Below are 26,259 nucleotides of genomic sequence, written 5' to 3'. Positions count from 1 at the left end.
CCACAGAGAAACTACAACATGGGAACATCAGTGGATTTATATAAGAATATCCATCACAGCAACGTTCACTGTAGAAAGAAACTGCAGGCGACATAGGTGTCCACCATCAAGAATAAATGACTACAAAAAAAAAAAAAAAAGAATAAATGACTACAATGTCAGAGGTGTAAACTATGGAATACTATGCAGCAGGCAGAAAGCAATGACCCAGAGAACCTGGATGAATCTAAAAACATCACAGTAAGTGAAAAACATCCAAATTAACAGAAACAAAGCTACAGCAGTGGTTCTCAGTGAGCTCACATTCATCTCAAGTGTGGTACATTGGCATCACATGGCAACTTTTTAGAAATAGAGATTTTCAGACTTTATCTCAGATCTAATGAATCAGAAATTCCAAGTGGGGCCCAGCAATCTGTTTTGAAGCAACTGCTCCAGGAAATTATGATGCATGCTAACATGTGGGGACCACTGAATAAGCACCATAATACTAATGTAAAATTAAAATACTTTATCCACCAAAATGTTACATATTAAAAAATTAATGTAATGTATTCTATGTATTCTCTGGTATATACTAAACGTAACAGAAACATATATAATGGCAAGAGGGAGGAAAAAAAAAGGAGTTCACAGATAAGAAAAAAAGTAAAATAGCAGAGAGGGACTTTGCAATGACTAGTAATAAATGTGTCATGACTTGAAGAGCTTGATTAATTCAACTGGGATTTTCCCACCTCCCAAAAAAGAAATACTTTAAAATTCTAAATCCAGGTACTTCTCAATAAACCTAATATAAGTCACCGACATCTCTTGCCCATGCTTACTGGATTCAATTCCTAAATGGCCTCCCTGTACCCACTCTTGGGCTTCCATTCAGTTTACCACGAAACAGCCGGAATAACTGTTTTGTTTTGTTTGTTTGTTTTAGAGAGAGGGAAGGGAGAGAGGCAGAGGGAGACTGAGAATCTTAAGCAGGCTCCATGCCCAAGAGGAGCCTGACATGGGGCTCAGCTCAATCTCACAACCCTGAGATCATGACCTGAGCCAAATTCAAGAGTCAGATGCTTAACCAACGGAGCCACCCAGGTGCCCTCAGAGAAACTGTTTTAAAACATAAATACAAATATATCATTCCCTAGCTCCAATCTCCAATGGCTTCCTACCACATTCAGAATCAAACCCAAACTCCTTACTACAGTTTGCGAGGCCTGACATCATCTAACCCCTGCCTATCTCTCTGATACATTGCCTACAACTTCCCCTTACTCATTATTCCATCTAGCCGAACTGGCCTTGTTACTATTCGTGGACTGCATTAGGCTGGCTCCAACCTCAGTACCTTTACACTTCATAGGTCCTCTGCAGGAATGTACTCACCCCTCCCCCGACCCCCCACCACAAAGGCATGGCTCATTCCCTCAGGTCTTTCAAGTTTCTACTCAGGGGTTACCACCTCCTCAAATAGGCCTTCCTAATCTCCATCTAAATTAGCTATCCTTGACGATCTTTTAGCCCCTTACCCTGACTTTTCACAGGCATAAACAAATACACGATGCTGTCCCTTCAACAGAAAACACAGTACAGGACTTGGCTTTGCTTGTTCATCTCCATCCCCAGAATTTAACAGTGTTTCTCAACAGAAGCACTACTGACAATTTGAAAAGCATGGTTCTTTGTTGTTTAGGAGGTTCCTGCATATTGGATGATGTGTGTTTCCCTGGACCCAGCTCATTAAATACCAGTAGGACCTCTCAAGTATTGTGACAAACTATTCATTCATATGTCTGTACATAATTATGTGTACATCTGCAGTATTTCTCAAAAATGGAACTGTTGGATCAAAATATGTGTACATTTTGAGAGAGACACTGCAAAACAAACATGAAACTTAAATACGTAGACACATACAAATACACTTAGATGACTTTTTTCTTTTTTTTGGTTGACTTTTGTTTTTGACATATCAACCTACACAGAATATTCCAAAGAAAAAGTACATTAAATTCTAAATGAAATAAATCAGGCTGAGAAAAACAAAGACCATATGATTTCACTTCTGTGTGGAATCCAACACAAAGCAATGGAATAAATAAACAAACATACAAAAAGCAGAATCATACCTATAAATACAAAGAACATACTGATGGCTGCCAGAGGGGAACACACAGATGGTTGTGGGGGGACTCACAAAATGGGTGAAAGGAAGTAGGAGGTATACGCTTCTAGTTATTGAATGTCATAGAAACAACAGATACAGTATAGAGAACAGTCAAGATTATGGTAAAACATTGTATGGTAGCTACACTTGTGGTGAGCATAGAATTATAAACTTGTTGAATCACTACGTTGTACACTTGAAACTAATACAACATTGTGTGTTAACTACACTCAAAAAAGGACATTAAATTCATATATAAACTTAAAAAGCACATTCTCTTTTTCTCTATTTCCCAGCCAAGAACATGATATATCTTTTTATTTAACAAGGTCTTTGTTTCTGACTCCTGAAAAGACCAAGTCACCTTTTTGAAGTAATGAGATATATAAAAGCACAATTCATATCCATATTTCAGTGTAATTTGGTTGATGCACTTCTCGGCCTCTAATCTGAAGTTTTATTTCCTTATATATGCAATTGCACAATTACCTTGTAAAATTCAATTATAGGCTCATGATTTTTTAAAAAATATTTTCTTTATTTGAGAGAACAAGCATGAACGGCGTGGAGGATCAGAGGAAGAGAGAGAAGAGGACTCCCCGCTGAGCAGGGAGCCCAATGTGGGGGGTTGATCCCAGGACCCTGGGATCATGACCCGAGCTGAAGGCAGCCGGTTAACCAACTGAGCCACCCAGGCCCCCCTACAGGCTCATGATTATCAGATTTGTTCAGACACTCAAAAACCACTTGTTTATTTCAGTGTGAACAGAATTTGTACTCCACTTCAACAATCCTTTCTGTATGTCAACAATTATTCATTAGTTGTCAACATGTCAACTGATCATCAAATAACATTTATATCACCTAGACATCTAAGAACATTTTCTCTTTGGTGACGCCTGTACATTTAGTATAACATATCCTATGCTGTATTATTGACTATATTTTCTGTGATATACATTTCATCCCTGTGACTTACTTATCTTACAACTGGAATTCTGTATCTCTTAATCCCCTCTACCTATTTTACCCAACTCCCTACATCCCACCCACTCTGACAACCACCAGTTTGTTCTCTGTGTTTATAAGTCTGCTTCTGTTTTGTTTGTTCATTTGTTTTGTAGATTCCACATATAGGTGAAATCATATACCATTTGTCTTTGTCTTGTTTCACTTAGCATAATACCCTCTAGGTCCATCCATGTTGTTGCAAATGGCCACATTTCATTCTCTTTTATGTTGTAGTAATATTCTATTATATCCGGTATATATATATACAGACTATATTTTCTTTATCCATTCATCTACTGATGGACACTTAGGTTACTTGGAATAGAGAAACATTTCAATGATACAGTCTGCAGGTATCATCTCCACCCATCCCAGATACATACTTAAGAGAACCTTGGAAATTTACTGAGCAGCAGGGAAACAATTATTTTCTTAGCTTCTACCACTAATTTGTGTCCTCATAGATGACACTAAATTAATCTGAGGCACTGGCAGGTAACACTGAACTCTTCTGATTCATGAATTTAGACCACCCATCTAACAGAAGAGGACAATCTACTTCTCCTGTATATTTTTCCGGCAGCTTTAGAGTAACTGCTGCTTCTTTGAATGAGCACTAGGTAAGATAGCTGATTTGGATCTAGGAGTGATGCTGCACATACAATAAGTCTTTAGCCACCAGAAACTAAGTACAGTGAGACTATCACACTATGAGGGAGAAGCAGAACTAAAGACTACAAGAACAGCAAGCAGACTCAATTTCTCATCTCAAACTTATTCTGGCTACATTATAAATTTAGTTACTTGCACTATTCAAAAGTTACTTCTCTTTTATTTGCCAAGCACATATAGCTGAATCAATGGACATTAAATATGAATGTGTTTTGGTTCCACTGTACTCAAGTCTTTACATTAGGTTCTAAAATAGTTTTATCTTTTATGCACAATAGCTTGACCTGAATTCTTTTTTTTTTTTATTTTATTTATTTATTTGACAGAGAGATAGAGATCACAAGTAGGCAGAGAGGCAGGCAGAGAGAGAGGGGGAAGCAGGCTCCCCACTGAGCAGGGAGCCCGATGTGGGGCTCGATCCCAGGACCCTGAGATCATGACCTGAGCCGAAGGCAGAGGTTTAACCCACTGAGCCACCCAGGTGCCCCGAATTCTTTTTTCTTAAAAAAAAATTTTTATTTATTTATTTGAAAGAGAGAAAGAGAAAGAGCAGGGGGAGGAGCAAAGGGAGAGGGAAAGAGAGAATTCCAAGCAGGGCTCCAGAGTGGAGCCCGACATGGGGTTTGACCTCACAACGCTGAGATCATGACCTGAGTTGAAATCAACAGTCGGACGCTTAACAAACGGAGCCACCCAGGTGCCCCTACTTTATTTTAATTCTAATCATTTTTTCTCATCATTCAATTTTCCGAATATATTTAAGTAAATTGTGTGGGAGGCCGCGCAGTAGCTTGAGAGTGAACCAAACCAGGCCCTGACTTGCGCCTCCTTGAAACCTAAGGGTTAAAGCAATCCTGTGGTTAATAAGTTGAGGTGCTTTTGAGAATGGGCCTGTGCTATGGGTCTCACGCTCTCCTACGCGACCACCCTCTGGGACTTATCTGGAACAGGACATGCAGGCCTAAAGCCGTGAATCAGTAACTTGACTTGCTGTTCCTGCAGGGGCCATAAACCGCACCGGATGCCCTTTTGGCCCTTCTCTGTCTACTTATCTATAGGGAACTCATCTTTAAGCAGCCCTCTTGGCATCAGGATGTTTGCACATGAGCCTTAAGAAACTTTCTAAGGGGAACCTGTAGAAACTATTCTAAGAATGCAATGGATCACTGCTTCCTTGTGATTGTCTCTGTACGATATATATATCAGAGCACTCTTCTGAATAAACTGGCATTGCTTGGACATCATCCACTTTGCCCCTCCTGTCCTCATCACTTTGCGACTTCGTTCTTCACCATCCTCTTATCCTCTCGAACCTGGTCGTGTTGTCGTGCCGGCCGCGACAAAATTGTGAGTTTCCATTAACTTCATTAACTTTAATCATTTTTTCCTTTAATAAACAATGATTAACTGCTTACTATGTGCAACAATATAAAAAATTATTCCTATGATAAGCTAAGTGCCTGCTTATTTAGCATCGGGTGTTAATCTAAAAGTAAATGGTAGCCCAGAAGCTTATGGTTTTATAATTAAGATCTGCTAATTCAAACCCTGTTTAGGGTGAATAGCCGTTTATGTCATTTATACACAGCCTATACACTATCTTCAAGAGGAAAGGTTGGTAAGCATTTAACTGATTTGCAAAGCTGGGTTAATACAGCTTTCTATATGTCTACTACATACAGAAGCTACAAGAAGGAATAGATCTTTCTTCTATAAATGAATACATTTCTCTAACACTTTAATACTGGAATTCTGCCATTGTTCTCATTTTAATTTCTTCTACTGAAGAAAGCAAATTTCTAAAAAAAGACAATATGATTGTTCCAACATATCCAGTTTAATTTTTACCTCTATACTGAAATAGCCTCTGTCCACATAATCACCCAGAAAGAGGTAGCGTGTGTTACTAGGTGATCCTCCAACTTCAAACAACTTCATCAGGTCAAAGAATTGTCCATGAATGTCACCACACACTAGGGAAAAAAGGACACAAAGTGAGATGAAAAATTATGTCTTATAAGAGAAATGGCAATACACCAATAAATTCACAGTTTAGCTTTTAAATCACATAAGCTTTTGACTGGAATGTTCTATAATTGTGGTCAATCTATCAATACTGAATACTCCTACTGAAAATATTAGGTATTTTAAATTTTATTTCTTTGATGAATAACAAACATACTGAATAATCCGAAGGCTATCTCATAATTCCTAGAAAAATTATCACATACCTTAGTTGGTTATTTGTATTCATTTTTCAAATTAGCTCAAATCTAAGTGCCACCATGCAATTACTTCTCATACCCGTGATTGGAGCCTCTACTTCTATCATGGTCTTCTCTTGTCTCAGGATGGCAGCCCCATCATTGATTATCTTTAAGGCTACTTCCTCTTCCAGTCGCCCTTCCTTCACCAAATGGTTTTTCAAAATATCAATTTTAGGTTTCCCATTCTCAAATACTTCCTTCAAAGTAAGCCGCTGGGTTGGAGGAAAGGGAACAGCTAGGAGGAGAGAAAAAGTAATTTAAAATACTTAAATGTACAGAGAACCATGACCCCATTTCTTTATGCAACAAATTAAACCTAATACATCACTATGATCTCACATCCACAACACCAGAAGTATATGGGGAAAGAAATCTGAGATACTATCATACTATAGATGACAGATTCTAACTTTTAAAAAGGCCACAGTTAAAGTCAAAGTTATTTAGGAGATGTGTGCGTATCTGTGTATGTATGAATTATGTTTTTACATATAAACATGAAAGACTTGAAGATGATTCAGAAAATAAACTAAAAGACCAGGGACTAGATGATATGAGTATCTTTTCTCTATGGAAAAGGTGTTAAAAATGAAACTGTGGTTAAAATGAGGGGAAAGAAATCACAGCACTGAAGGGCATTTATTTTTCCATAGAACTGACATAATGGAACCATGTTTTAGAAGTCTGATTTCAGCTCCTCATCAGAGGAATCACAGTTGTATACTTTATTATTAAAAGGTAGTTGACTAAAATATTACTGATAACAAGCACACTGCTAACTGAATAGAGCTGTTCCTGAGAATTACTTGCTACGGTAAGACAGCATAAAGTTGACGAGAACAGATAAGGAAGGTCTAGTTGTGTTTTCTAATCTGTAAATGCTAAAAACTAACTTCAGTTTATTCTTGATATAAAGTTCATCTAATATCATGGTGAACTATCAACTTTAACAGAAAAATTTTTTTGACGTTTTTAAAATTGGCCATCATCTCATTGTATGATGGAAGTCTACTTAAGATTATAATGTAGTCTACTTTAGATTATCTATGATCTAACATCTACAGGCCTATAAATTATGCATTTAAAAGGTGAGCTCATTTTAATTTGTAATTTATGCCTGGTGGTTCTACTTCTAGCTTTATGGTGAGTGGCTCCTGGCTAGCTCAGTCAGAGGAGCGAGCAACTCTTGATCTTGGGGTCGTGAGTTCAAGCACCATGTTGAGATTATTTAAATAAATAAATAAACTTTAAAGGTGGGGGGCACCAAAATGAACAAGACAGTAAACAACACGTGTTGGAAGGCTGTGGAGAAAGGGCAACCCTCTTACACTGTTGATGGGAATGCAAGTTGGTGCAGCCACTTTGGAAAACAGTGTGGAGATTCCTTAAGAAATTAAAAATAGAGCTACCCTATGACCCTGCAATTGCGCTACTGGATATTTACCCCAAAGATACAGATGGAGTGAAAAGAAGGGCCATCTGTACCCCAATGTTCATAGCAGCAATGGCCACAGTTGCCAAAATGTGGAAAAAGCCAAGATGCCCTTCAACAGATGAATGGATAAAGACATGGTCCATATATACAATGGAGTTTTATGCCTCCATCAGAAAGGATGAATACCCAACTTTTGTATCAACATGGATGGGATTGGAGGAGATTATGCTGAGTGAAATAAGTCAAGCAGAGAGAGTCAATTATCATATGGTTTCACTTACTCGTGGAGCATAGGAATAATACGAAGGACATTAGAAGGAAAGGAAAAGTAAATTGGGGGAAATCGGAGAGGAAGACAAACCATGAGAGACTGTGGACTCAGAAACAAACTGAGGGTTTTGGAGGCGGGGGGGTTGGATGAGCCTGGTGGTGGGTATTACAGAGGGCACATATTGCATGGGGCACTGGGTGTGGTGCATAAACAATGAATCTTGGAACACTGAAAAAAAATAAAATAAAAATTTAAAAAATACAACCTGAAGAAAAGGGGTGGGGGGCACCTGGGTAGCCCAGCTGGTTAAGCGTCCAACTCTTGATTTCGGCTCAGGTCATGATCTCAGGGTTCTGAGATCTAGCCCCATGTTGGGCTCTGAGCTGGGTGTGGAGCCTGCTTGGGATTCTTTTCCTCCCCCTCCCTCTCCCCCCAGCCTGCACACACATGGTGTGTGCCTTCACTCTTACTCTCTCTCAAAAAAAAAAAAAAAGAAAGAAAGAAAGAAAGAAAAAGAAAAAAGAGAGAATCAAGCTGAAATCTACAGGCACTATAAAAATTTTAGACTTAAAAATCCTATGGTAAGTTCACCATGCTCTTAGCTACAACTTGACTCATTTGGGTTATTCAAAGCTTACTGAAAAAATTATAGTACCAGGGCACCTGGGTGGCTCAGCTGGTTAAGCAACTGCCTTCAGCTCACGTCATGATCCTGGAGTCCCGGGATCAAGCCACACATGAGCTCCCTGCTCAGCAGGGATCCTGATTCTCCATCTCTTCCCAGCTCAGTGCTCTCTCTCTCAAATAAATAAAATCTTTTTTTTTTAAGTGGAAAAAACTAAGAATATAAGTCTTAGAAAAGTTCTCTTTAAAGACATTTACACGAGGTTCAATCAAGAGCCTATGTAGGTGACTTCAGAGAACACCAAGATCTTTGAAATCTTGATCCAGAAAAATAAATGGAAGGTTCCACATTTAATCATTCCCCTTTTCATACTTAATTTACCTTTTTTTTATTTTCAAACTCTTACTCTCAATTTCTGGCTAACCAATCTGCCCTTCTCAATATTGAAATGAACCCCACAGAAAGCCTGGTTGTTTTTATCCCCACTATGTAAATAAAAGAAATTGGCCAACAAACTAAAAACGAAATGAAACGATATAAAATCAAATATATTAGAGTTGACAAAAAAGGTATTATAATAGAGGTAGTTTCAGAGACAAGAGATCCACAGATATTATTTGATTTCTAACAGCAATATTATTACTACTAATGAAAATAATTTCCCTTCAATACTCAGTTGTAATCAGGTAACAGTTTACAAAATAGGAAAATCATTTTTTCTATATATCATAAAAGTTATGTAAGGAGAGGTGACAACCTAAAGAACTCTTGAGAAAGAAATTTAGAAAGGTATCTTTTCTTTCTTTCAAATTCTTCCATCGCAATTTACTCAAAACAAGTAAACAAGTCACTTAGTTAAATGAAAACAAAAGCAAGGCTGAAATGGATCAAGGGGATTATGCCCAGCTAAAAGAAATGGGACACAGCTGAACCAGGAACACTAAGAGGAATTAAGATGGGCTTGAGACAACATGCTTAACAGAAAGTTCCAGAAGAGTCCTAAATTTTTAGCTAAGGGCAAATAAAATCAATTTCCTTCAAATCAGAAGAAAAGAATCTTTAACCTTAAAGGAGTGGGTCCTCTCCTCAAGTTACTCCTAGCTAGGTTTAGAAGCCCTGAATTCCATCTTCCTTATTAGAAAGTTGTATACACACTATAGTTGAGATTGATTCATACAAGAGTGGGAACAGCCACCCATCCTGAGAAGACTAAAGGAAATCTAGCTAAGTTTAGTCATGAAAGGAAATAGCAGGAGCTTTCCAATTAAACTTTAAACCTATATTTTTAAAAAAATATGCCCCAAGTACAGTGACCATATGTCTGAGTATGCCTATTTGGATATTCTCAGATTATTTATCTTGTCCTAATGTGATTTAATAGCATCCTCTTTTACTCCCAAGTATCCTGATTTAAATCACCTATGCAGAAACAATATTCTCCAGAATCAGCTGGGATGTTTGTTTAGAATGTAGATTCTTGGGCCTCAGTCTGGTAGAATCAAAACTTTTGGGGACTCTGCACAGTCATCTGCTTTGTTAACAGGTGTCCCAGGCAACAGCTGTGCACACTAAAATTGGTTAGAGTGCACCAGGAAAATGGTTTAAGGGAATTCTAAGTAAAGACACAACTAATCTCGGGGCATCTGGATGGCTCAGTTGGTTAAGCATCTGCCTTCAGCTCAGGTCATGATCTCAGGGTCTCAGGATCAAGCCCCGCATTGGGCTCCTTGCTCAGCAGGGAGTGTACATCTCTCTCTCCCTCTGCCTGCCACTACCTCTGCTTGTGCCCTCCCTCTTTCTCTATCAAATAAACAAATAAAATCTTAAAAATTAAAAAAAAGATACAACTAATCTCAAATAATCAGCACCTTCATTCCTAGTCATCACAAAGTAAGAGTTTACAGGTCTTTATGTCCTTTTCCCAGTCTCTACTGTGACCACATGGAAACAGGAGTTTGGAATTTCTGAATGAAAAAAAGAGGATCTAGAGTAGTGCTTTGCAAACTATTTGTGGGAACTGCCCCACTCCAACCTCTAACCTGTCAAAACCTGTACTTTGTAAAATGCAGTAAAAATAAATCACTAGAAAAATGATCACATGCTTAGATGCTGCGCCAATGTCAAACTGCTATTTAAGTTTTTAAATGCTCAATTTCTGTACTTATTGAAGCTAATAACAGGTTATAAACTGACAGGGATCCATGGACCACACTTTGCGTTAATACTAGTTTAGATAAACATGGAGTCAGGGGAACATGAATAGGACTAGAATTCAAATTTGAATATTATGTATGTACACATCTTCAAGCCAGAGTTTATTTTATTTCATCTAATGTACACATAAGAGGATTTTCAGCTGACTTCACTATTCACTTCACAGTGAATAACCTTTTCTAAGAACCCAAGTCTCCATCGCATTCATTTCCAACTGTTTTTAAGGGCACACAGGATTTCACTAACAAGAAATACAACAAAACACTATATGCAGGCAAATGAACAAGCTGAAGTTTCAGCTTCTAACATCTTATACTTGCTTTAAACTATGAAGTATATGAATTCTAACAGAGTTTCAGTTCTTGCATCCTTTCAAATTATAAACCAACTACTCAACACCAAGCACTGAAGTTTCTCTTCTTTGTTTCTGAGGCTGTGTGTCACCTCTTTAAACACTCCATTTATGGTCATACTTCTAAAACAATGTCTTAGCACAACTTTTCAAATTCCAAAGAAAATGTATTTAAGTTATTCCAGACATGTTATTTCTTCAAAAAATTAAATTAGGCATTTTAAATGAAAGAATCAAATGTCAACAGTGTCAGCACTCAATTTATTGCTTTATTGGTTATATCATAATTTGGGAGGGGGGAGTGATCCCTTCATTTTTAATATAGGTCTGTTATTTTATAAACTACAAACCCTACCAATGAGAAAGAAGAGTTAACAGAGGGATTGAAGGATCTCAAAACACCAGCATAGAGTTAAAAAAAAAACAAAAACAAAAAAAACTATGAACCAAAATGTGACTTATCCAGAAATGTGACAATTCAGGGAATATAAAATTACGGTACTTTTTTTCCCCCGAAGAGTAGAAGAGGTCTTGTAATTCAAGGATGACTGGCATTTTAAAAAGCCACTTGAAGTGTATCCACATAAAAAATAAACATTCACGGGACGCTTGGGTGGCTCGGTTGGTTGGGCGGCTGCCTTCGGCTCAGGTCATGATCCCAGTGTCCTGGGATCGAGTCCCGCATCGGGCTCCTTGCTTGGCGGGGAGCCTGCTTCTCCCTCTGCCTCTGTTGCCGCTCTGCCTGCCTGTTCTCGCTCTCTCTCTCTCTCTCTCTCTCTGGCAAATAAATAAATAAAATCTTTTAATAAAATAAATAAATAAATAAATAAACATTCACAATAAATAATGGGGGAAAATGATTTGGCATAAATAATAAAACTAAAGAATTGTGAAAATGGTTTTATTTCATAATTAACATAATTTGCAGCATAATCAAATATAACCAAGGGTTTTATCACAAACCTTGTATAAACTGATTAGCCTAAAGGCTCCTTTGAACTCCAGGCTCTTAAGTTCAACCACCCAATTAATATCTACTTGGATGTTTAATACATATTTAAAATTTAACATGTCATGGAAACAACCTAAGAGTTGACTAATGGATGAATGGATATAGAAATGATGGTATTTTCATACAAAGGAATATTATTCAGCCATAAAATATGAGAAAGTTCCACTATTGGTGACGTTATGGATGGTACTGGAGGGTATTATCCTAAGTGAAATAAGTCAGAGAAAGACAAACACTATATGATCTCACTTACATGTAGATTCAAACCAAAATAAAACTCACAGAAAAAGAGATGGGACTTGTGGTTACCAGAGGCAGAGGTGGAGGGAAGGTGGAAATGGGAGCACTGTAGTCAAAAGATACAAATTTCTGGGGCACCTGGGTAGCTCAGTTGATTGAACGTCCGACTCTTGGTTCTGGCTCAGGTCATGATCTCAGGGTCGTGAGATCAAACCCCATGTCGGGCTCCGAACTCAGTGGGGAGTCTGCTTGGGATATACTCTCTCCCTCTCTCTCTGCCCCCTGACCCACACACTCTCTCCCTAAAACAAATCTTTTTTAAAAAGATATAAACTTCCAGTGATAAGGTAAATAAATACTAGGGATATAATATACAACACGATGACTACAACTAACACTGCTGTATGATCTATAAGACAGTTGTTAAGAGCAAATCCTAAGGGGAAAAAAAAGAGCAAATCCTAAGAGTTCTCATCACAAGGAGAAAATTCTTTTTCTTTTCTTCTTTCTTTTCTTTTTATTGTATCTATATGAAAAGATGGATGTTAGCTAAACTTACTGTGGTAATCATTTCAAACTATATGTAAATCAAACCATGATGCTGCATGCTTTAAACTTACACGGTGAGAAAAAATTAACATATGTCCAAAACTAAACTTATTATTTCCCATACCACCTCTAGTTTTTTCCATCTAAATATATGGAACCACACTCAACCCAGCTGCTCAGGCCAAAAAGCTAGGCAGTCCTCCCTTAATCACAATTTCCCCAATACTCCCCAAATCCCAATTTATCAGCAAGTCTGGCTGATTCCATCTTTTATTTTTTTTATTTTATTATTTTTTTTTTAAGTAAGCTCTGGGGATACCTGGGTGGTTGTTGGTTAAGCATCTGCCTTCAGCTCAGGTCATGATCCCAGGTCCTAGGATCAAGTCTCAAATCCAGCTCCTTGCTTAGTGGGGAGCCTGCTTTTCCCTCTGCCTGTTGCTCCTACTGCTTGTGCTCTCTCTCTCTCTCTGACAAATAAATAATAAAATCTCACAAAATTAAATAAATAAATAAATAAATAAATAAAAAATAAGGTAAGCTCTGTGTCCAACGTGGGATTTGAACTCATGACCCAGAGGTCAAGAGTCACACACAGTCACATGCTCTGCCTAATCTCTATAAAATATACCTCAAATTCAGACAGTCTGGGGTGCCTGGGTGGCTCAGTCGTTGGGTGTCTGCCTTTGGCTCAGGTCATGATTCCAGGGTCCTGGGATGGAGCCCCACCTCGGGCTCCCTGCTGGGTGGGAGGCCTGCTTTTCCCTCTCCCACTCCCCCTGCTTGTGTTCCTTCTCTTGCTGTGTCTCAGTCAAACAAATAAATAAAATCTTAAAAAAAAAAAAATTCAGACAGTCTCCAGCTGGCCCTCATTTGTGTTGGGAGCACAATGCAACCATTCTAACAGGTGTGAGATGATGTCTTCACTGTGGATTCAATATGCGTTTTCTTGATAATTAGTGAGTGATATCAAGCAGCTTTTCATGTACCTGTTGACCTTCTGTATGTCTTCTTTGGAAAAATGTCTATTCAGTTCCTTTTCCCCTTTTGTTAATCAGACTGTTTGCTTGTTTTTGCTATTAAGCTGTACAAGTTCAGGGGCACCTGGGTGGCTCAGAGGGTTAAAGCCTCTGCCTTCAGCTCAGGTCACGATCCCAGAGTCCTGGGATCGAGTCCCACATCGAGTTCTCTGCTCAGCATAGAGCCTGCTTCCTCCTCTCTCTGCCTGCCTCTCTGTCTGCCAAATAAATAAATAAAATCTTAAAAAGAAAAAAAAAACTAATTTAAAACTAGCCTAGGGACATCTGGGAGGCTCAGCCAGTTAAGCATCTGCCTTCAGCTCAGGTCATGATCCCTGGGTCAGCAGACTGAGTCCCACATCTGGCTCCTTGCTAGGCCAGGAGCCTGCTTCTCCCTCTGCGTGCTGCTCTCCCTGCTCATGCCATCTCTCTCTGACAAATAAGTAAATAAACTCTTGAAAAAAACTAATCAAACTAAAGAATGATCCAAGAGTAAGGGAATATTGGAGTTGAATATAGAGAAAAAGTTGGCATTTTTATAATGTGTTCTAGGCAAACTATAAGTTGTTTCTTTTAGTCCTCCAAATTCAAAATCACAGGATTTTAAGAAATTTCAAAACAGTTTTAGAAGTTAGAAAATTGGGTGCTCACTTCAGCAGCACATGTACTAAAATTAAAACAATACAGAGATTAGCATGGCCCCTGCACAACGATGATACATAAATTTGTGAAGTGTTCCACAGTTTTCAGATGCAGTGAAAAGAAGGAGCAAACACACTCCAGTGTTCACAGCAGCAATGTCCACAACAGGCAGACTGTGGAAGGAGTGGAGATGTCCTTCAACAGATGAATGGATAAAGAAGCGGTTCATATATAATGGAATATTCCTCAGCCGTCGGAAAGGATGAATACCTACTATTTGCACTGACATGGATGGAACTGGAGAGGATGATGCTGAGTGAAATAAGTCAAGCAGAGAAAGACAATTATCATACGGTTCCACCCATATGTGGAACATAAGGAATAGAATGGAGGACCACAGGGGAAGGGAGGGAAAACTGAATGGGAAGAAATCAGAGAGGGAGACAAACCATGAGAGACTCTGGACTCCAAAAAACAAACTAAGGGTTACAGAAGGGAGGGAGGTGGAGGGATGGGGTAACCGGATGATGGGTATTAAGGAGGGCACGTATTGTGATGAGCACTGGGTGTTATATCCAACTAATGAATCACTGAACACTACAACAAAAACTAATGATGTACTATACGTTGACTAACTGAACATAATAAAAAAAGGTTAGAAAATTGGGGACTGGGATGCCCTACATTAATTTTCATTAATATCACATATTAAACTAAAAACAGTTACATGCTAAGCCTTAGGCTAGAAACAGCAAAATGTGTTCCTAGATTAGCTTCCTAATTTTGACCTATTATGAATAAAGTTGCTATGGGAGCACCTGGCTGGCTCAGTCAGTGAAGCACGTGATCCTTGATCCTGGGGTCATGAGTTCAAGCCCCATGCTGGGTGTGGGGATTACTTTAAAAAATAAAATAAAATGAATAAAAGTTGCTATGAACATTTTCCTATCTATCTTACAGTGGACATAAATACTCCTCTCAAAATAAATAAATAAATAAATACATACATACATACATACTCCTCTCTCTTGGGTATATATTCAGGGGTGGGACTGCAAGATAGAGGGTAGACATAAGTTTTGTCAAACAGTTCACCAAAGGCGAACTATTTTATTCACACCAGTGAGTTGTGAGGGTTCTGGTTTCTCCATAGCCTTGCCAACATTTGGTATTGGTAAGCTTTTAAATTTTATTCAGTAATAGTGAGTGTCTACAGGTACCTCTTTGGGGTTCTAATTTACATATCTGTGATGAAAAGTGATGCTGAGCACATTTCCATCAGTTTATTGGCCATTTAGCTATCTTTGGGACACGCCTAATTAATCTTTTTATCCATTTAAAAATTTACTTAATATATTATTTCCATTAACTAATAAAAGTTCTTACATATTCTGAGTAGGTCTCCTCCATTAGATATATACTTTTTTCCTTAATCATCTTTACTTATATAAGCATACAATTTAATGAGTTTTGACAGTCATTATAACAGAATAGACTATGTAGAAATTCTTTAAACTTTCTTTTTTGAAAATATAGAAACAATTTCTTTGAGGAAATAATGGATGTATCACAAATTTAATGATTTTCTTACTGATAGCCTTTTTCAGAAAAAAAATTATGTACTACTATAAATTATATTATAGTGAAAATTCTTTTATATATATATATTATATATATATATATGTGTCCTTGTCCACATCTGATTATTCCCCTATAATAGATGTCTAAAACTTGCACATAATTATTTACCGTTGTATAACAAATAACCCTAAAACTTACGACTTTCTTTTTTCTTTTTTCTTCTCTTTTTAGAGAGGGGCGGAGGAGCAGAGGGAGAGAGAAAATCTTAAGCAGGCCAATCCAAGGGCTTGATCTCACAACCCTGAGATCATGACCTGAGCCAAAACCAGGGGTCAGACACTGAGCCACCCAGGCACCCCAAAACTTAGTGGCTTTAAAACAACAATAATTATTGTTACCTCCCACAGATTCTGTGGACCATGAATTCAGACACTGGAAACAGGGGGGCTGACTTGTTTCTCTTCCATGATATCTAGAGCTCCACCAGATACTCGATAGCCAGGGGCTGGAATCATCTGAAAGCTCACTCACTCACTCATCCAGTGGTTAACATGGGCTGTTGGCTGAGGCTTAGCTCAGCTTTCGGATGAGAATATCTACACGTGGCCTGCTCATGTGACTGAGTTCCAAGAACATGGATCTCAAGAAAAAGAAAAAGCCAAGAGGAACTTGTATCCTTTTTATATTCTAGCCTCAGAAATCACATCCTACCACTCCCACCACAACCAGCTGGTTGGAACAGTAGCAAGCCTGACCAAATTCAAGGGGAGAGGAAACGGATTCCACCTATTAATGGAGAGTGGCAAAATCCTTTGAGTATCTGGACTAGAAATATAGCTGTGGCCATTTCTTAAAAAGGAGAATCTGTCATATTTTCTCTATTTCAAAGTAAAAAAAAATAATAAGTTACCAATGCCTCTAACAATACCTCTAAATCAGAGCTCTTTTTAAATTGTCCATCCTGTATTTTCTTTTTTTTTTTTTTTTATTTTTATTTTTATTTTTTTTAAAGATTTTATTTATTTATTTGACAGAGATCACAAGTAGGCAGAGAGGCAGACAGAGAGAGAGGAGGAAGCAGGCCCCCGGCCGAGCAGAGAGCCCGATGCGGGGCTCGATCCCAGGACCCTGGGATCATGACCTGAGCCGAAGGCAGAGGCTTTAACCCACTGCGCCACCCAGGCGCCCCCATCCTGTATTTTCTAAGCTATTACCAAATGAGAATATTTATTCCTTTATTATAAGGAAAACATTAGATACATTCTCAAATGTTTCAAAAGTAATTTAGGGTGCTATATTAGAAGTTGCATAAACTAAATATTTTCTGATCTGCTAGTTGTTAAAAAAAAAAAATCAGCATTTTTTTTCTTCCAAATGAACAGAAGGGATAAAAGTGCAAAAATAAACTATTGATATAAAGCAAAATTTTAAAAATACTTGGTTCAAAATAAAATGTCAGATTCCCAGTTTAAAATGAAGATATCATGGTACTAATAAAGATTTTCAAGTCAAGCTTTATTCACTTTGAACCCTAGACTCAGAAGTTCAGCTGAAGGTACAGACTGGTATCAGACCTCAGTGCAGTGTCTTTCTTGTGAAACACTGATAGGGCTCTCTTGCTATGTAAATTTTTGTAAAGATATTATTTATTTATTTACTTGAGAGAAGAGAGAGAGCATGTAAGCAGTGGGAGGAGCTTGCTCTGAGATCAAACCTTGCCTTGTGTGCACATCTTCGTTTCAGTTCCTTCCCAATCCCAGGAAAGGTGTTTCTGGAATGATATTCTTTTTTTCACCTCACTGTTCAAACAGAAACTCTCTTGATATGGTCGATAACTACATCCAAATTACATTTTGGACACTCTGCAAGGAAAACAACATAATAAAATATCTGTCTTTACCTCTCCTCTCTCCTCAAAACTAAAAGTATAGTAAGTAATAAACTATTTTCATTGTCAAGCAACTCAAATAATGATTTTCTATATTCTTTAAAAATTCACATAGCAAAAAAAAAAAAAAAAAAAAAATTCACATAGCAAGGGGTGCCTGGGTGGCTTAGTCAGTAAAGTGTCTGCCTTTAGCTCGGGTCATGATCTCATGGGTCCGGGAATAGAGCCCTATGTCAGGCTCCCTGCTTAGCAGGGAGTCGGGTTCTCCTTCTCCCTCTGCCCCTCCCTCTGCCCCTCCCTACCATTCATGTTCTTTCTCAAATAAGTAAACAAATAAATAAAAAATTTAAAAAAAAAGATTCACATCAAGAAGGGCACTTGGGTGGTTCAGTCAGTTATGTGGCCAACTCTTGATTTTGGCTCAGGTCATGATCTCAGGGTCATGGGACTGAGCCCTGGATCATGCTCCACACTCAGCTTGGAGTCTGCTTGTTCCTCTTCCTCTGCTCCTCCCACTGCTTGCATGCTCTCTCTCTTCTCTCAAGTAAATAAATAAATAATATCTTTACAAAAATTTACATAGCAAGAGAGCCCTATCAGTGTTTCATAAGAAAGACACTGCACTGAGGTCTGATACCAGTCTGTACCTTCAGCTGAAACATTTTGGCATGATGGTATAAGAAACCAGGAGAAGATGTAAGAGGAGGCACAGAATGCTGTTTTATTAAGTCTAAAATGTTCTTTTAAGACCTCTTTTGGTGGGCAGGGGGCGCCTGGGTGGCTCAGTCAGTTAAGTGTAGAACTGGTTTTTGATTCAGGTCTCACGATCTTGGGTCATGGATCCAGCCACATCAGGGGTCCACCCTCAAGAGTCTGCTTAAGATTCTCTCCCTCCCTCTCCCTTTTGGCCCCTCCCCCTACTAGCACACATGCGCTCTCTCTCTAAAAGATTATTAAAAAAAAAAAAAAAGACCTCTTTTTGGGGTACCTGGCTGACTCAGTTGGAAGAGCATGTGACTTGTTCTCAAGATCAAGTTCACGCCCACATTGGGCGTAGAGATTATTTAATAAAACTTAAAAAAAAAAAAGAAAGAAAAAGAAAAAAACTCTTTTCAGAGCATTTTCTTCTCTTGAGCTGCTGTCCCACATAGGGATGCCAGAGCCAGGGTATCCTATCCCAAGCAAGAAGATGGAAGAGCCAGTGGAAATGCTGGTATCCTCGATCCACTGATGATAATAATAAACAGTGAAAACTCAACTGTCAGGGACCCTTAGGGAGTGAGTCAATTTGGACAGACGATGGCGTGCTGTTGTTTTTTTTTAACTATTCATTAAATATTGATTATGAACCTGTACCAATACACATATACACACAAATAATATACACATACATACACATGTACAACTTTGAAAATAAAAGAAACATTTATGAATCTAAAACTCCTACAGAGTGAACCCATTTTTTTTTTTAAGATTTATTTTATTTTAGAGAGAGAGTGTGTGCATGCCAGGATGGGAGCAGAGGGAAAAGGGGAAAGAGAATCTTAAGCAGGCTCCCCTCCAAGCATGGGGTTCAATCCCACAACCGTGAGATCATAACCCGAGCCGATATAAAGAATTGGATGCCCTAACAACTAAGCCAACCCAGTGCCCCAGTAAAGTCATTTTTAAAGGTTAAGACACAAAAAACTACTTAGCAATATATAATATATCGAATGCCTCTTACTTAAAATCTACAAGTGTTCCAGTGGTAATTCTACTGAAAATAAATCCATACAATAGGATCTAAACTGTGACTGAAGAATACATTACAAAAGGCACTAGGGAAATATACCCAAGAATTAGTGCTGGTAGTGCTAGTACCAGTGCATTAATTTTTTTATTCTTACTTTCTTATTTTTTTAACTTTTTCAATGACTGTATTACTTTTATAATCAAAGAAAAATATATACTTAAGAAGTCAGCATATGTAATTATTTCATATACTATATGATTATAATGATATTTTAACTGAACAAAAAAACTGTAAGAAAGTGATGAAAAGTATAAGGAAGAGTGCACTACAGATGGGTTTGGTTTTTTCCTATCTGCTTTGCCCTACATTCCATTTTTTCCAAGTTTTATAGACTTTATTGAAAGAAAAGTAACAGGGCGCCTGGGTGGCTCGGTTGGTTAAGCCACTTGCCTTCAGCTTGGGTCATGATCCTGGAGTCCCAGGGTGGAGTCCCACGGTGGAGTCCCACATCAGTCTCCCTGCTCAGCAAGGAGTCTGCTTCTTCCTCTGACCCTCCCCCTTCTCATCCTGCTCTCATGCTCTCTCTCTCATTCTCTCTCAAATAAAGAAAGAAAATCTTGAAAAAAAAAAAAGAAAAGTAACAGATGCCAAGGCCAAACAACAACAACAACAAAAAAAACACAAAGCAATACCATTGGCAATAGCTTTCCCAATGGTAATCAGTTTTATACATACATAAGACTTTTCTCAGATCAGCAGAGCTGTATCCCAAACTGACTCTTATCCGGAAATAATGAAAAATTCAACCTCAAACTTAAGTTACACCTAAAACCACCAAGAGTTACTAAGATGACACAGAGGCTTATGCTTCAGAGCATTAAAAAGACATTATGGTAGGCAGGGGATAGGCCCAAGATTTCTGGCCCATGATATACACACATTTTCTCCCAGTTATTCCATCAAACAATAATGTAGGTACTGCTGTGAAACGAGTCTGCAAACATAATTAAGGTCCCAAATCAGGTGACCTTTAAATAAGATTATCCAGGTGGGCCTGATCTAATCATATGAGACCTTTAAATCTGGATCTAGAGGTAACATACATAAGATTTCAGAGAGTTGAAGTGTAAGACAGATTTCATTTGCAAGTTCTGCATTGTTGGCTTCAAGACAGAAGGGACCATGTAGCAAGGAATGCAGGCAGCCTCTAGAAGTGACCCCTGGTTGAAAGCCAGCAAAAAATAGGGACTTCATTCCTACTACCACAAGAATTGCCAACAACTTCAATAAGCTTAAAAACAGATTCTCCCCCAGAGGCTCCACATGAAAACTCCATCTGTTGGGCACTTTGATTTTAGCCTTTGAGATCTTGAACAGAGAAGTCCATGCTATGATTGGACTTTTGACCCACAGAGCTTTGAGCTAAAAATTGGTTGCTCTTTTCAACCACTGACTTTGTCGTAATTTGTTACACAGCAATAGAAAACTAATGCAAAATTCTTAGAGTCAAAATTCTTTTCTATAACCTTCCAACAATTATAAATACAGCTTTAAATACACAAGAAACTAACACAGGCTGTCTCTTAGAATTGCAACAAAAGCCATAACATTTTAACTGTGCTATGACTCATAAAACAGATAAATTGAACCAAACCAAACCACAACATGCATCACAGACCATCTAAACTCAAACTCCTTTTTTTTTTTTTTTCATTTTTCTCCTATCTATTTCACCCACCCCACCCCACCCCCACATACCTCCTCTCTGGCAATCACCAGTTTATTCTCTATTTTTTTGTTTGTTCATTTGTTTTGTTTTTTAGTTTCCACATACAAGTAAAATCATATGGTATTTGTCTTTCACTGTCTGGCTTATTTCACTTAGCATAATACCCTCTAGGTCCATCCATGTTGTCTCAAATGGCAAAATCTAATTTCTTTTTTATGGCCAAGTAATATTCCTGAGTGTGTGTATGTGTGTACATGTGTGTGTGTGAGTGCGTGTGTACCCCACTTCTTTATCCATTCATCTACTGATGGACACTTAGGATTAGACTGCTTACATAACCTGGCTATTAAAAATATGCTGCAATAAACACATGGATACATGTATCTTTTCAAATTGGTGTTTTCATTTTCTCTGGGTAAACACCCAGTAGTGGAATGACTGGATCATATGGTATTTCTATTTTTAACCTTTTGAGGAACCTCCATACTGTTTCCATAGTGGTTATATCAATTCACATTTCCTCCAACAGTGCACAATTACTCCCTTTTCTCCACATCCTTGCTGACACTGGTTATTTCTTATGTTTTTTATTTGAGCCATTTGACAGGTGTGAGGTGATACTTCATTGTGGTTTTCTGATTTGCATTTCCCTGATGATCAGGGATGTTGAAGCATTTTTTCATGTGTCTGTTGGCCATGTCTTCTTTGGAAAAATGTCTATTCAGCTCCTCTGTCCATTTTTTAATCAGATTTTTTTTTTTTTGGTGTTGAGTTCAAACTCTTTTTCACATCAGACTTCAAATCTGTATGTTCCAAGATAAGACCTCACACAAACTAATTTAATAGTAATTGCACAGACACTAGATATGACCTTATACTGGAACTTAATGAGTTCTAGCAACTCATCTAGTGAACAAATTCTAACTAATCCATGCTCAGATTACAAACTTCCACCCTAAAATCTAACAACAGTCCCTAATCTAACAACAGTCCTCAGTGAGCAGGTTTTCCTAACTGTCCCCCTCTTTTGAGATGGTTCCTCATTCCTCTGGTTCACTCTGTTTGTTGCAGCAAGTTAAATAAACCTAAGTCTTTTTTTCTTAACTACAAATAAATCCTTGATGATCTTTGGTTTATGGGTGTCCGACTATTTAACAACTGGCATTTCCACTAAGATTCAACTGACCTCCTTGTTTCTGGGAAGACCTATGGCTTTGTCATAGTGTGCACATAAGTGACCACTTGATTTCCACTTGCTTAAGGCCACCCTGCCTGTAACAGTGAGGTATCTGAGCTCCAATAATTTTGTTGAGCGCCTCAGGATCAAGGTAAAAGTTGGGTTCTCTGACTGTAAGTCTTATCAGATTATACTGTTCATGAGTGAAATTTGACTTCTACCTAATTAACAGTATTCCTATCATCTGTATGCTTGTTGAGTATCCTTTTTGTTGTTGTTGTTTAAGCTCTACACCCAGCATGGGGCTTGAACTCACGACCATGAGATTAAGAGTCACATGCTCTACAGACTGAGCCAGGCAGGCACTCCTTGTTCAGTATCTTGAGTGTCATTCATCTATAAGAGGAAGTCCATAGCACAGAACAGACATAGGCCTAATAAGTCTTTCTTCCCACCAGCTCCAAAAACTGACAAGTTCAGAAGGTCTGATCAGACCAGCATCTTTATGTGAACTTTGTCTTGGGTCATGTTTTCTAAAGCCTCCTAAGGACTTTCCTTAGTCCTTATAATCTTGAGATATCTTTTGCTTAGTTTTGTCTGCCTGGAGCAGAGGCTCTGACAAGTCCTCAGTTGATGACAGCTGATCTTTGGTGTCACTTCCTGTCTTGTGGAGACAGGTGGTTGCAAAGCACCATCCTCACCATACTTACTGCACGTAATTTAAGAGTTTTCTCAGTCTATATCGATGTCCACTCTGTGCCTCCTCTATCTACTTCTTTCATGCTTTCAGATTATGAATATAACTCAACAAATGGCATAATTTCAGCAAGAAAAAGATCTAAATTCTAAATGTCCTCTTGGAGAACTACTGACATGAACAAGATTACCTGAGAGGCACCTTAAAAGAAAAGAGGCACTGTGCTTGAATGGCACTTGAGTTGGTTAAGTGACCGACCCTTGATTTCAGCTCAGGTCATGATCTCAGGGTCATGAGATGGAGCCCCGAAACGGCTTCGTGCTCAGGAGGGAGTCTGCTTGAGATTCTCCCTCTCCATCTCCCTCTGCCCCTCCCCTCCCACATTCTCTCTATTTCTCCCTAAAAATAAATAAATCTTAGGATATTTGGGTGGCTCAGGTCATGATCCCAAGGTCCTGGGATCAAGTCCCACATTGGGCTCCCTGCTCAGCGGAGAGGCTGCTGCTTCTTTTGCCCACCACTCCCCCTGCTTGTGATCTCTTTCTCTCTGGCCAATAAATAAATAAAATCTTAAAAAAAAAAATCTTTTTTAAAAAAAGAAAAGAAAAAAGTAAACAGAATTCTGACTATCCAATGGTCTATATTCCTTAACATGAAGAAATTTCTAAATGCAATTCAAATTCTAAAACTGCCTCCCTGAAAGAATCCCCAAACCCCAAGATAAGAAGGAGAAAGTTTAGGGTCATCTGTGTGGTTCAGTTGGTTGGGTGTCCAACTCTTGATTTCAGCTTAGGTCCCTATCCCTCTGCCCGGTCCCCCATTCATGTGCTCTCTCACTCTCTCCTTCTAAGATAAATAAATAAATCTTTTTTCTTTTTAAAGGAGAAAATTCATTGAAAAAAAAAAAAATCAGCCTTGTATGGCCTCCCTAGCAAGTAGGCCATATTTTGATGTGTCCTAGAGGTGCAAAACCTGGGAAAGGCTAACTGGCATCACCCTAAAAAGAATTTAGAAATTAATCCTTAAGAAATAATGAAAAGAGGGCACCTGGTGGCTTAGTTGGTTGAGTGCCTTCAGCTCAAATCATAATCTCGGGGTCCTGGGATCCAGTCCCACATCAGGCTCTTTGCTCAGGGGCCCTCTCCCTCTGCCACTCTTCTGCCTGTGCTCTTTTTCTCAAATAAATAAATAAAATCTTAAAAAAAAAAAAAAAGAAGGGACGCCTGGGTGGCTCAGTTGGTTGAGCCGCTGCCTTCGGCTCAGGTCATGATCCCAGGGTCCTGGGATCGAGTCCCGCATCGGGCTCCTTGCTCAGCAGGGAGCCTGCTTCTCTCGCTGCCTCCGCCTGCCTCTCTGCCTGCTTGTGTGTACTCTCTCTCTGACAAATAAATAAATAAAATCTTTAAAAAAAAAGAAGAAGAAGAAGAAGAAGAAGACGAAAAGAAATAATGAAAAGTCCTTATAATTTTTAACTCTCTGGAAGTTATGAGATTATTCAGGTGGTAGAAATACCACTTTCACGGGATGCCTGTGTGGCTCAGTGGGTTAAAGCCTCTACCTTCGGTTCAGGTCATGATCCCAGAGTCCTGGGATCGAGCCCCGCATCGGGCTCTCTGCTCGATGGGGAGCCTGCTTCCCTTCCTCTCTCTCTGCCTGCTTTTCTGCCTACTTGTGATCTCTGTCTGCCAAATAAATAAATAAAATCTTTAAAAAAAAAAAAAAAGAAATACCACTTTCAGAAAATCCTTTTCACTTGGCCCTTAACTGTAACATTGTCTTACAGTTATACTGATTTCAAAGAATATAAAAGAATATGTATAAAGACAAGGGAATGAGAATGTGTAGTATCAGACGTGTTTTTGTTTATCTAGAAATAAAGAGAATAATTTTGTCTTAAATAATAAATGTTGTGTTTCACCACAAAAAAGAAATGGTAATTATATGGTGTTATACATTGTTAGCTAATCCTATGGCGGTAAATCATTTTGCAAAATATATAGGTGTATCAAATCACACATTGTACACCTTAAGTTACATGTGATATATCAATTATATCTCAGTAAATCTGGAAAAAAAAAAAAAAGAGAGAAATTCCTGGTTGCACCAAGATGTGAAAGAATAGAGTGAAAAAAAATTTTTTGACAGTATAGGGGCACCTGGGTGGCTCGGTGGGTTAAAGCCTCTGCCTTCGGCTCAGGTCATGATCCCAGGGTCCTAGGATTGAGCCCCACATCGGGCTCCCTGCTCAGTGGGGACCCTGCTTCCCCACTCTCTGCCTGCCTCTCTGCCTACTTGTGATCTCTGTCTGTCAAATAAATAAATAAATAAATAAAATCTTTAAAAAAAAATTTGACAGTATACTATAAAGATACAAGGTCTGAGAGTAAGTACACTTTATTTGTCAGGGTCCTTAACAGGTATAAAAAAGAATTTGAAGGGAGAAATAAAATATGTTAAAATTTTTGATAAAATTGGTCAAATGTGAGAGGTTTATCATAAAAAATAAACAAAATAGGGGCGCCTAGTTGGCTCAGTTGGTTAAGGGTCTGCCTTTGGCTCAGGTCATGATCTCAGGGTTCTGGGATAGAGCCCTACATCAGGCTCTCTGCTCAGTACGGAGTCTGTCTCTGCCCCTCCCCTTCTTGTGCACGTGTCCTCTTTCCTTCTCAAATAAAATCTTTAAAAAAAACAATTACATTAAAAAAATTGCTTAAAAATAAGGGTTTATAAATCTTTTTAATGTAAATTCTCCATGAATAAAAAATGGAGTAAAACTAGAATTTAATTTCCTTTTTGCGAAAAAAAGCAAAGCTATTTTGTGCCTGGATAACACATCCCTTAAATCATCAAAATATTCTGTTAACTCTCTGTGCTTTTTTTTTTAAAGATTTTATTTATTTATTTGAGAGAGAGAGAGAGAGAGCCCAAGCAGGGGGAGCAGCAGGCAGAGGCAGAGGGAGAAGCAGGCTCTCAGCTGAACAGAGA

General features: G+C 38.4%; 1 protein-coding gene across 5 annotated transcripts in view; it reads right to left on the bottom strand.

Annotated features, from left to right (window-relative positions):
- PPP3CC (protein phosphatase 3 catalytic subunit gamma) overlaps positions 1–26,259 on the bottom strand; it is a 100,022-nt gene that overhangs the window by 50,619 nt on the left and 23,144 nt on the right. For all 5 annotated transcript variants that reach the window (XM_080796516.1, XM_080796518.1, XM_080796514.1 and 2 more), the window contains exons 2-3: positions 6,149–6,346; positions 5,693–5,817 (exon numbers count right to left, since the gene is read on the bottom strand). In XM_080796516.1, the coding sequence (XP_080652642.1) occupies positions 5,693–5,817; positions 6,149–6,346 (323 nt within the window). The remainder of the gene's footprint in view (positions 1–5,692; positions 5,818–6,148; positions 6,347–26,259) is intronic.

The sequence above is a fragment of the Martes martes genome, assembly GCF_963455335.1.
Source record: "Martes martes genome assembly, chromosome: 2".
Lineage (NCBI taxonomy): Eukaryota > Metazoa > Chordata > Mammalia > Carnivora > Mustelidae > Martes > Martes martes.
The sequence above is the reverse complement of the archived record's forward strand: the minus strand, read 5'-3'. Positions and strand labels throughout refer to the sequence as shown.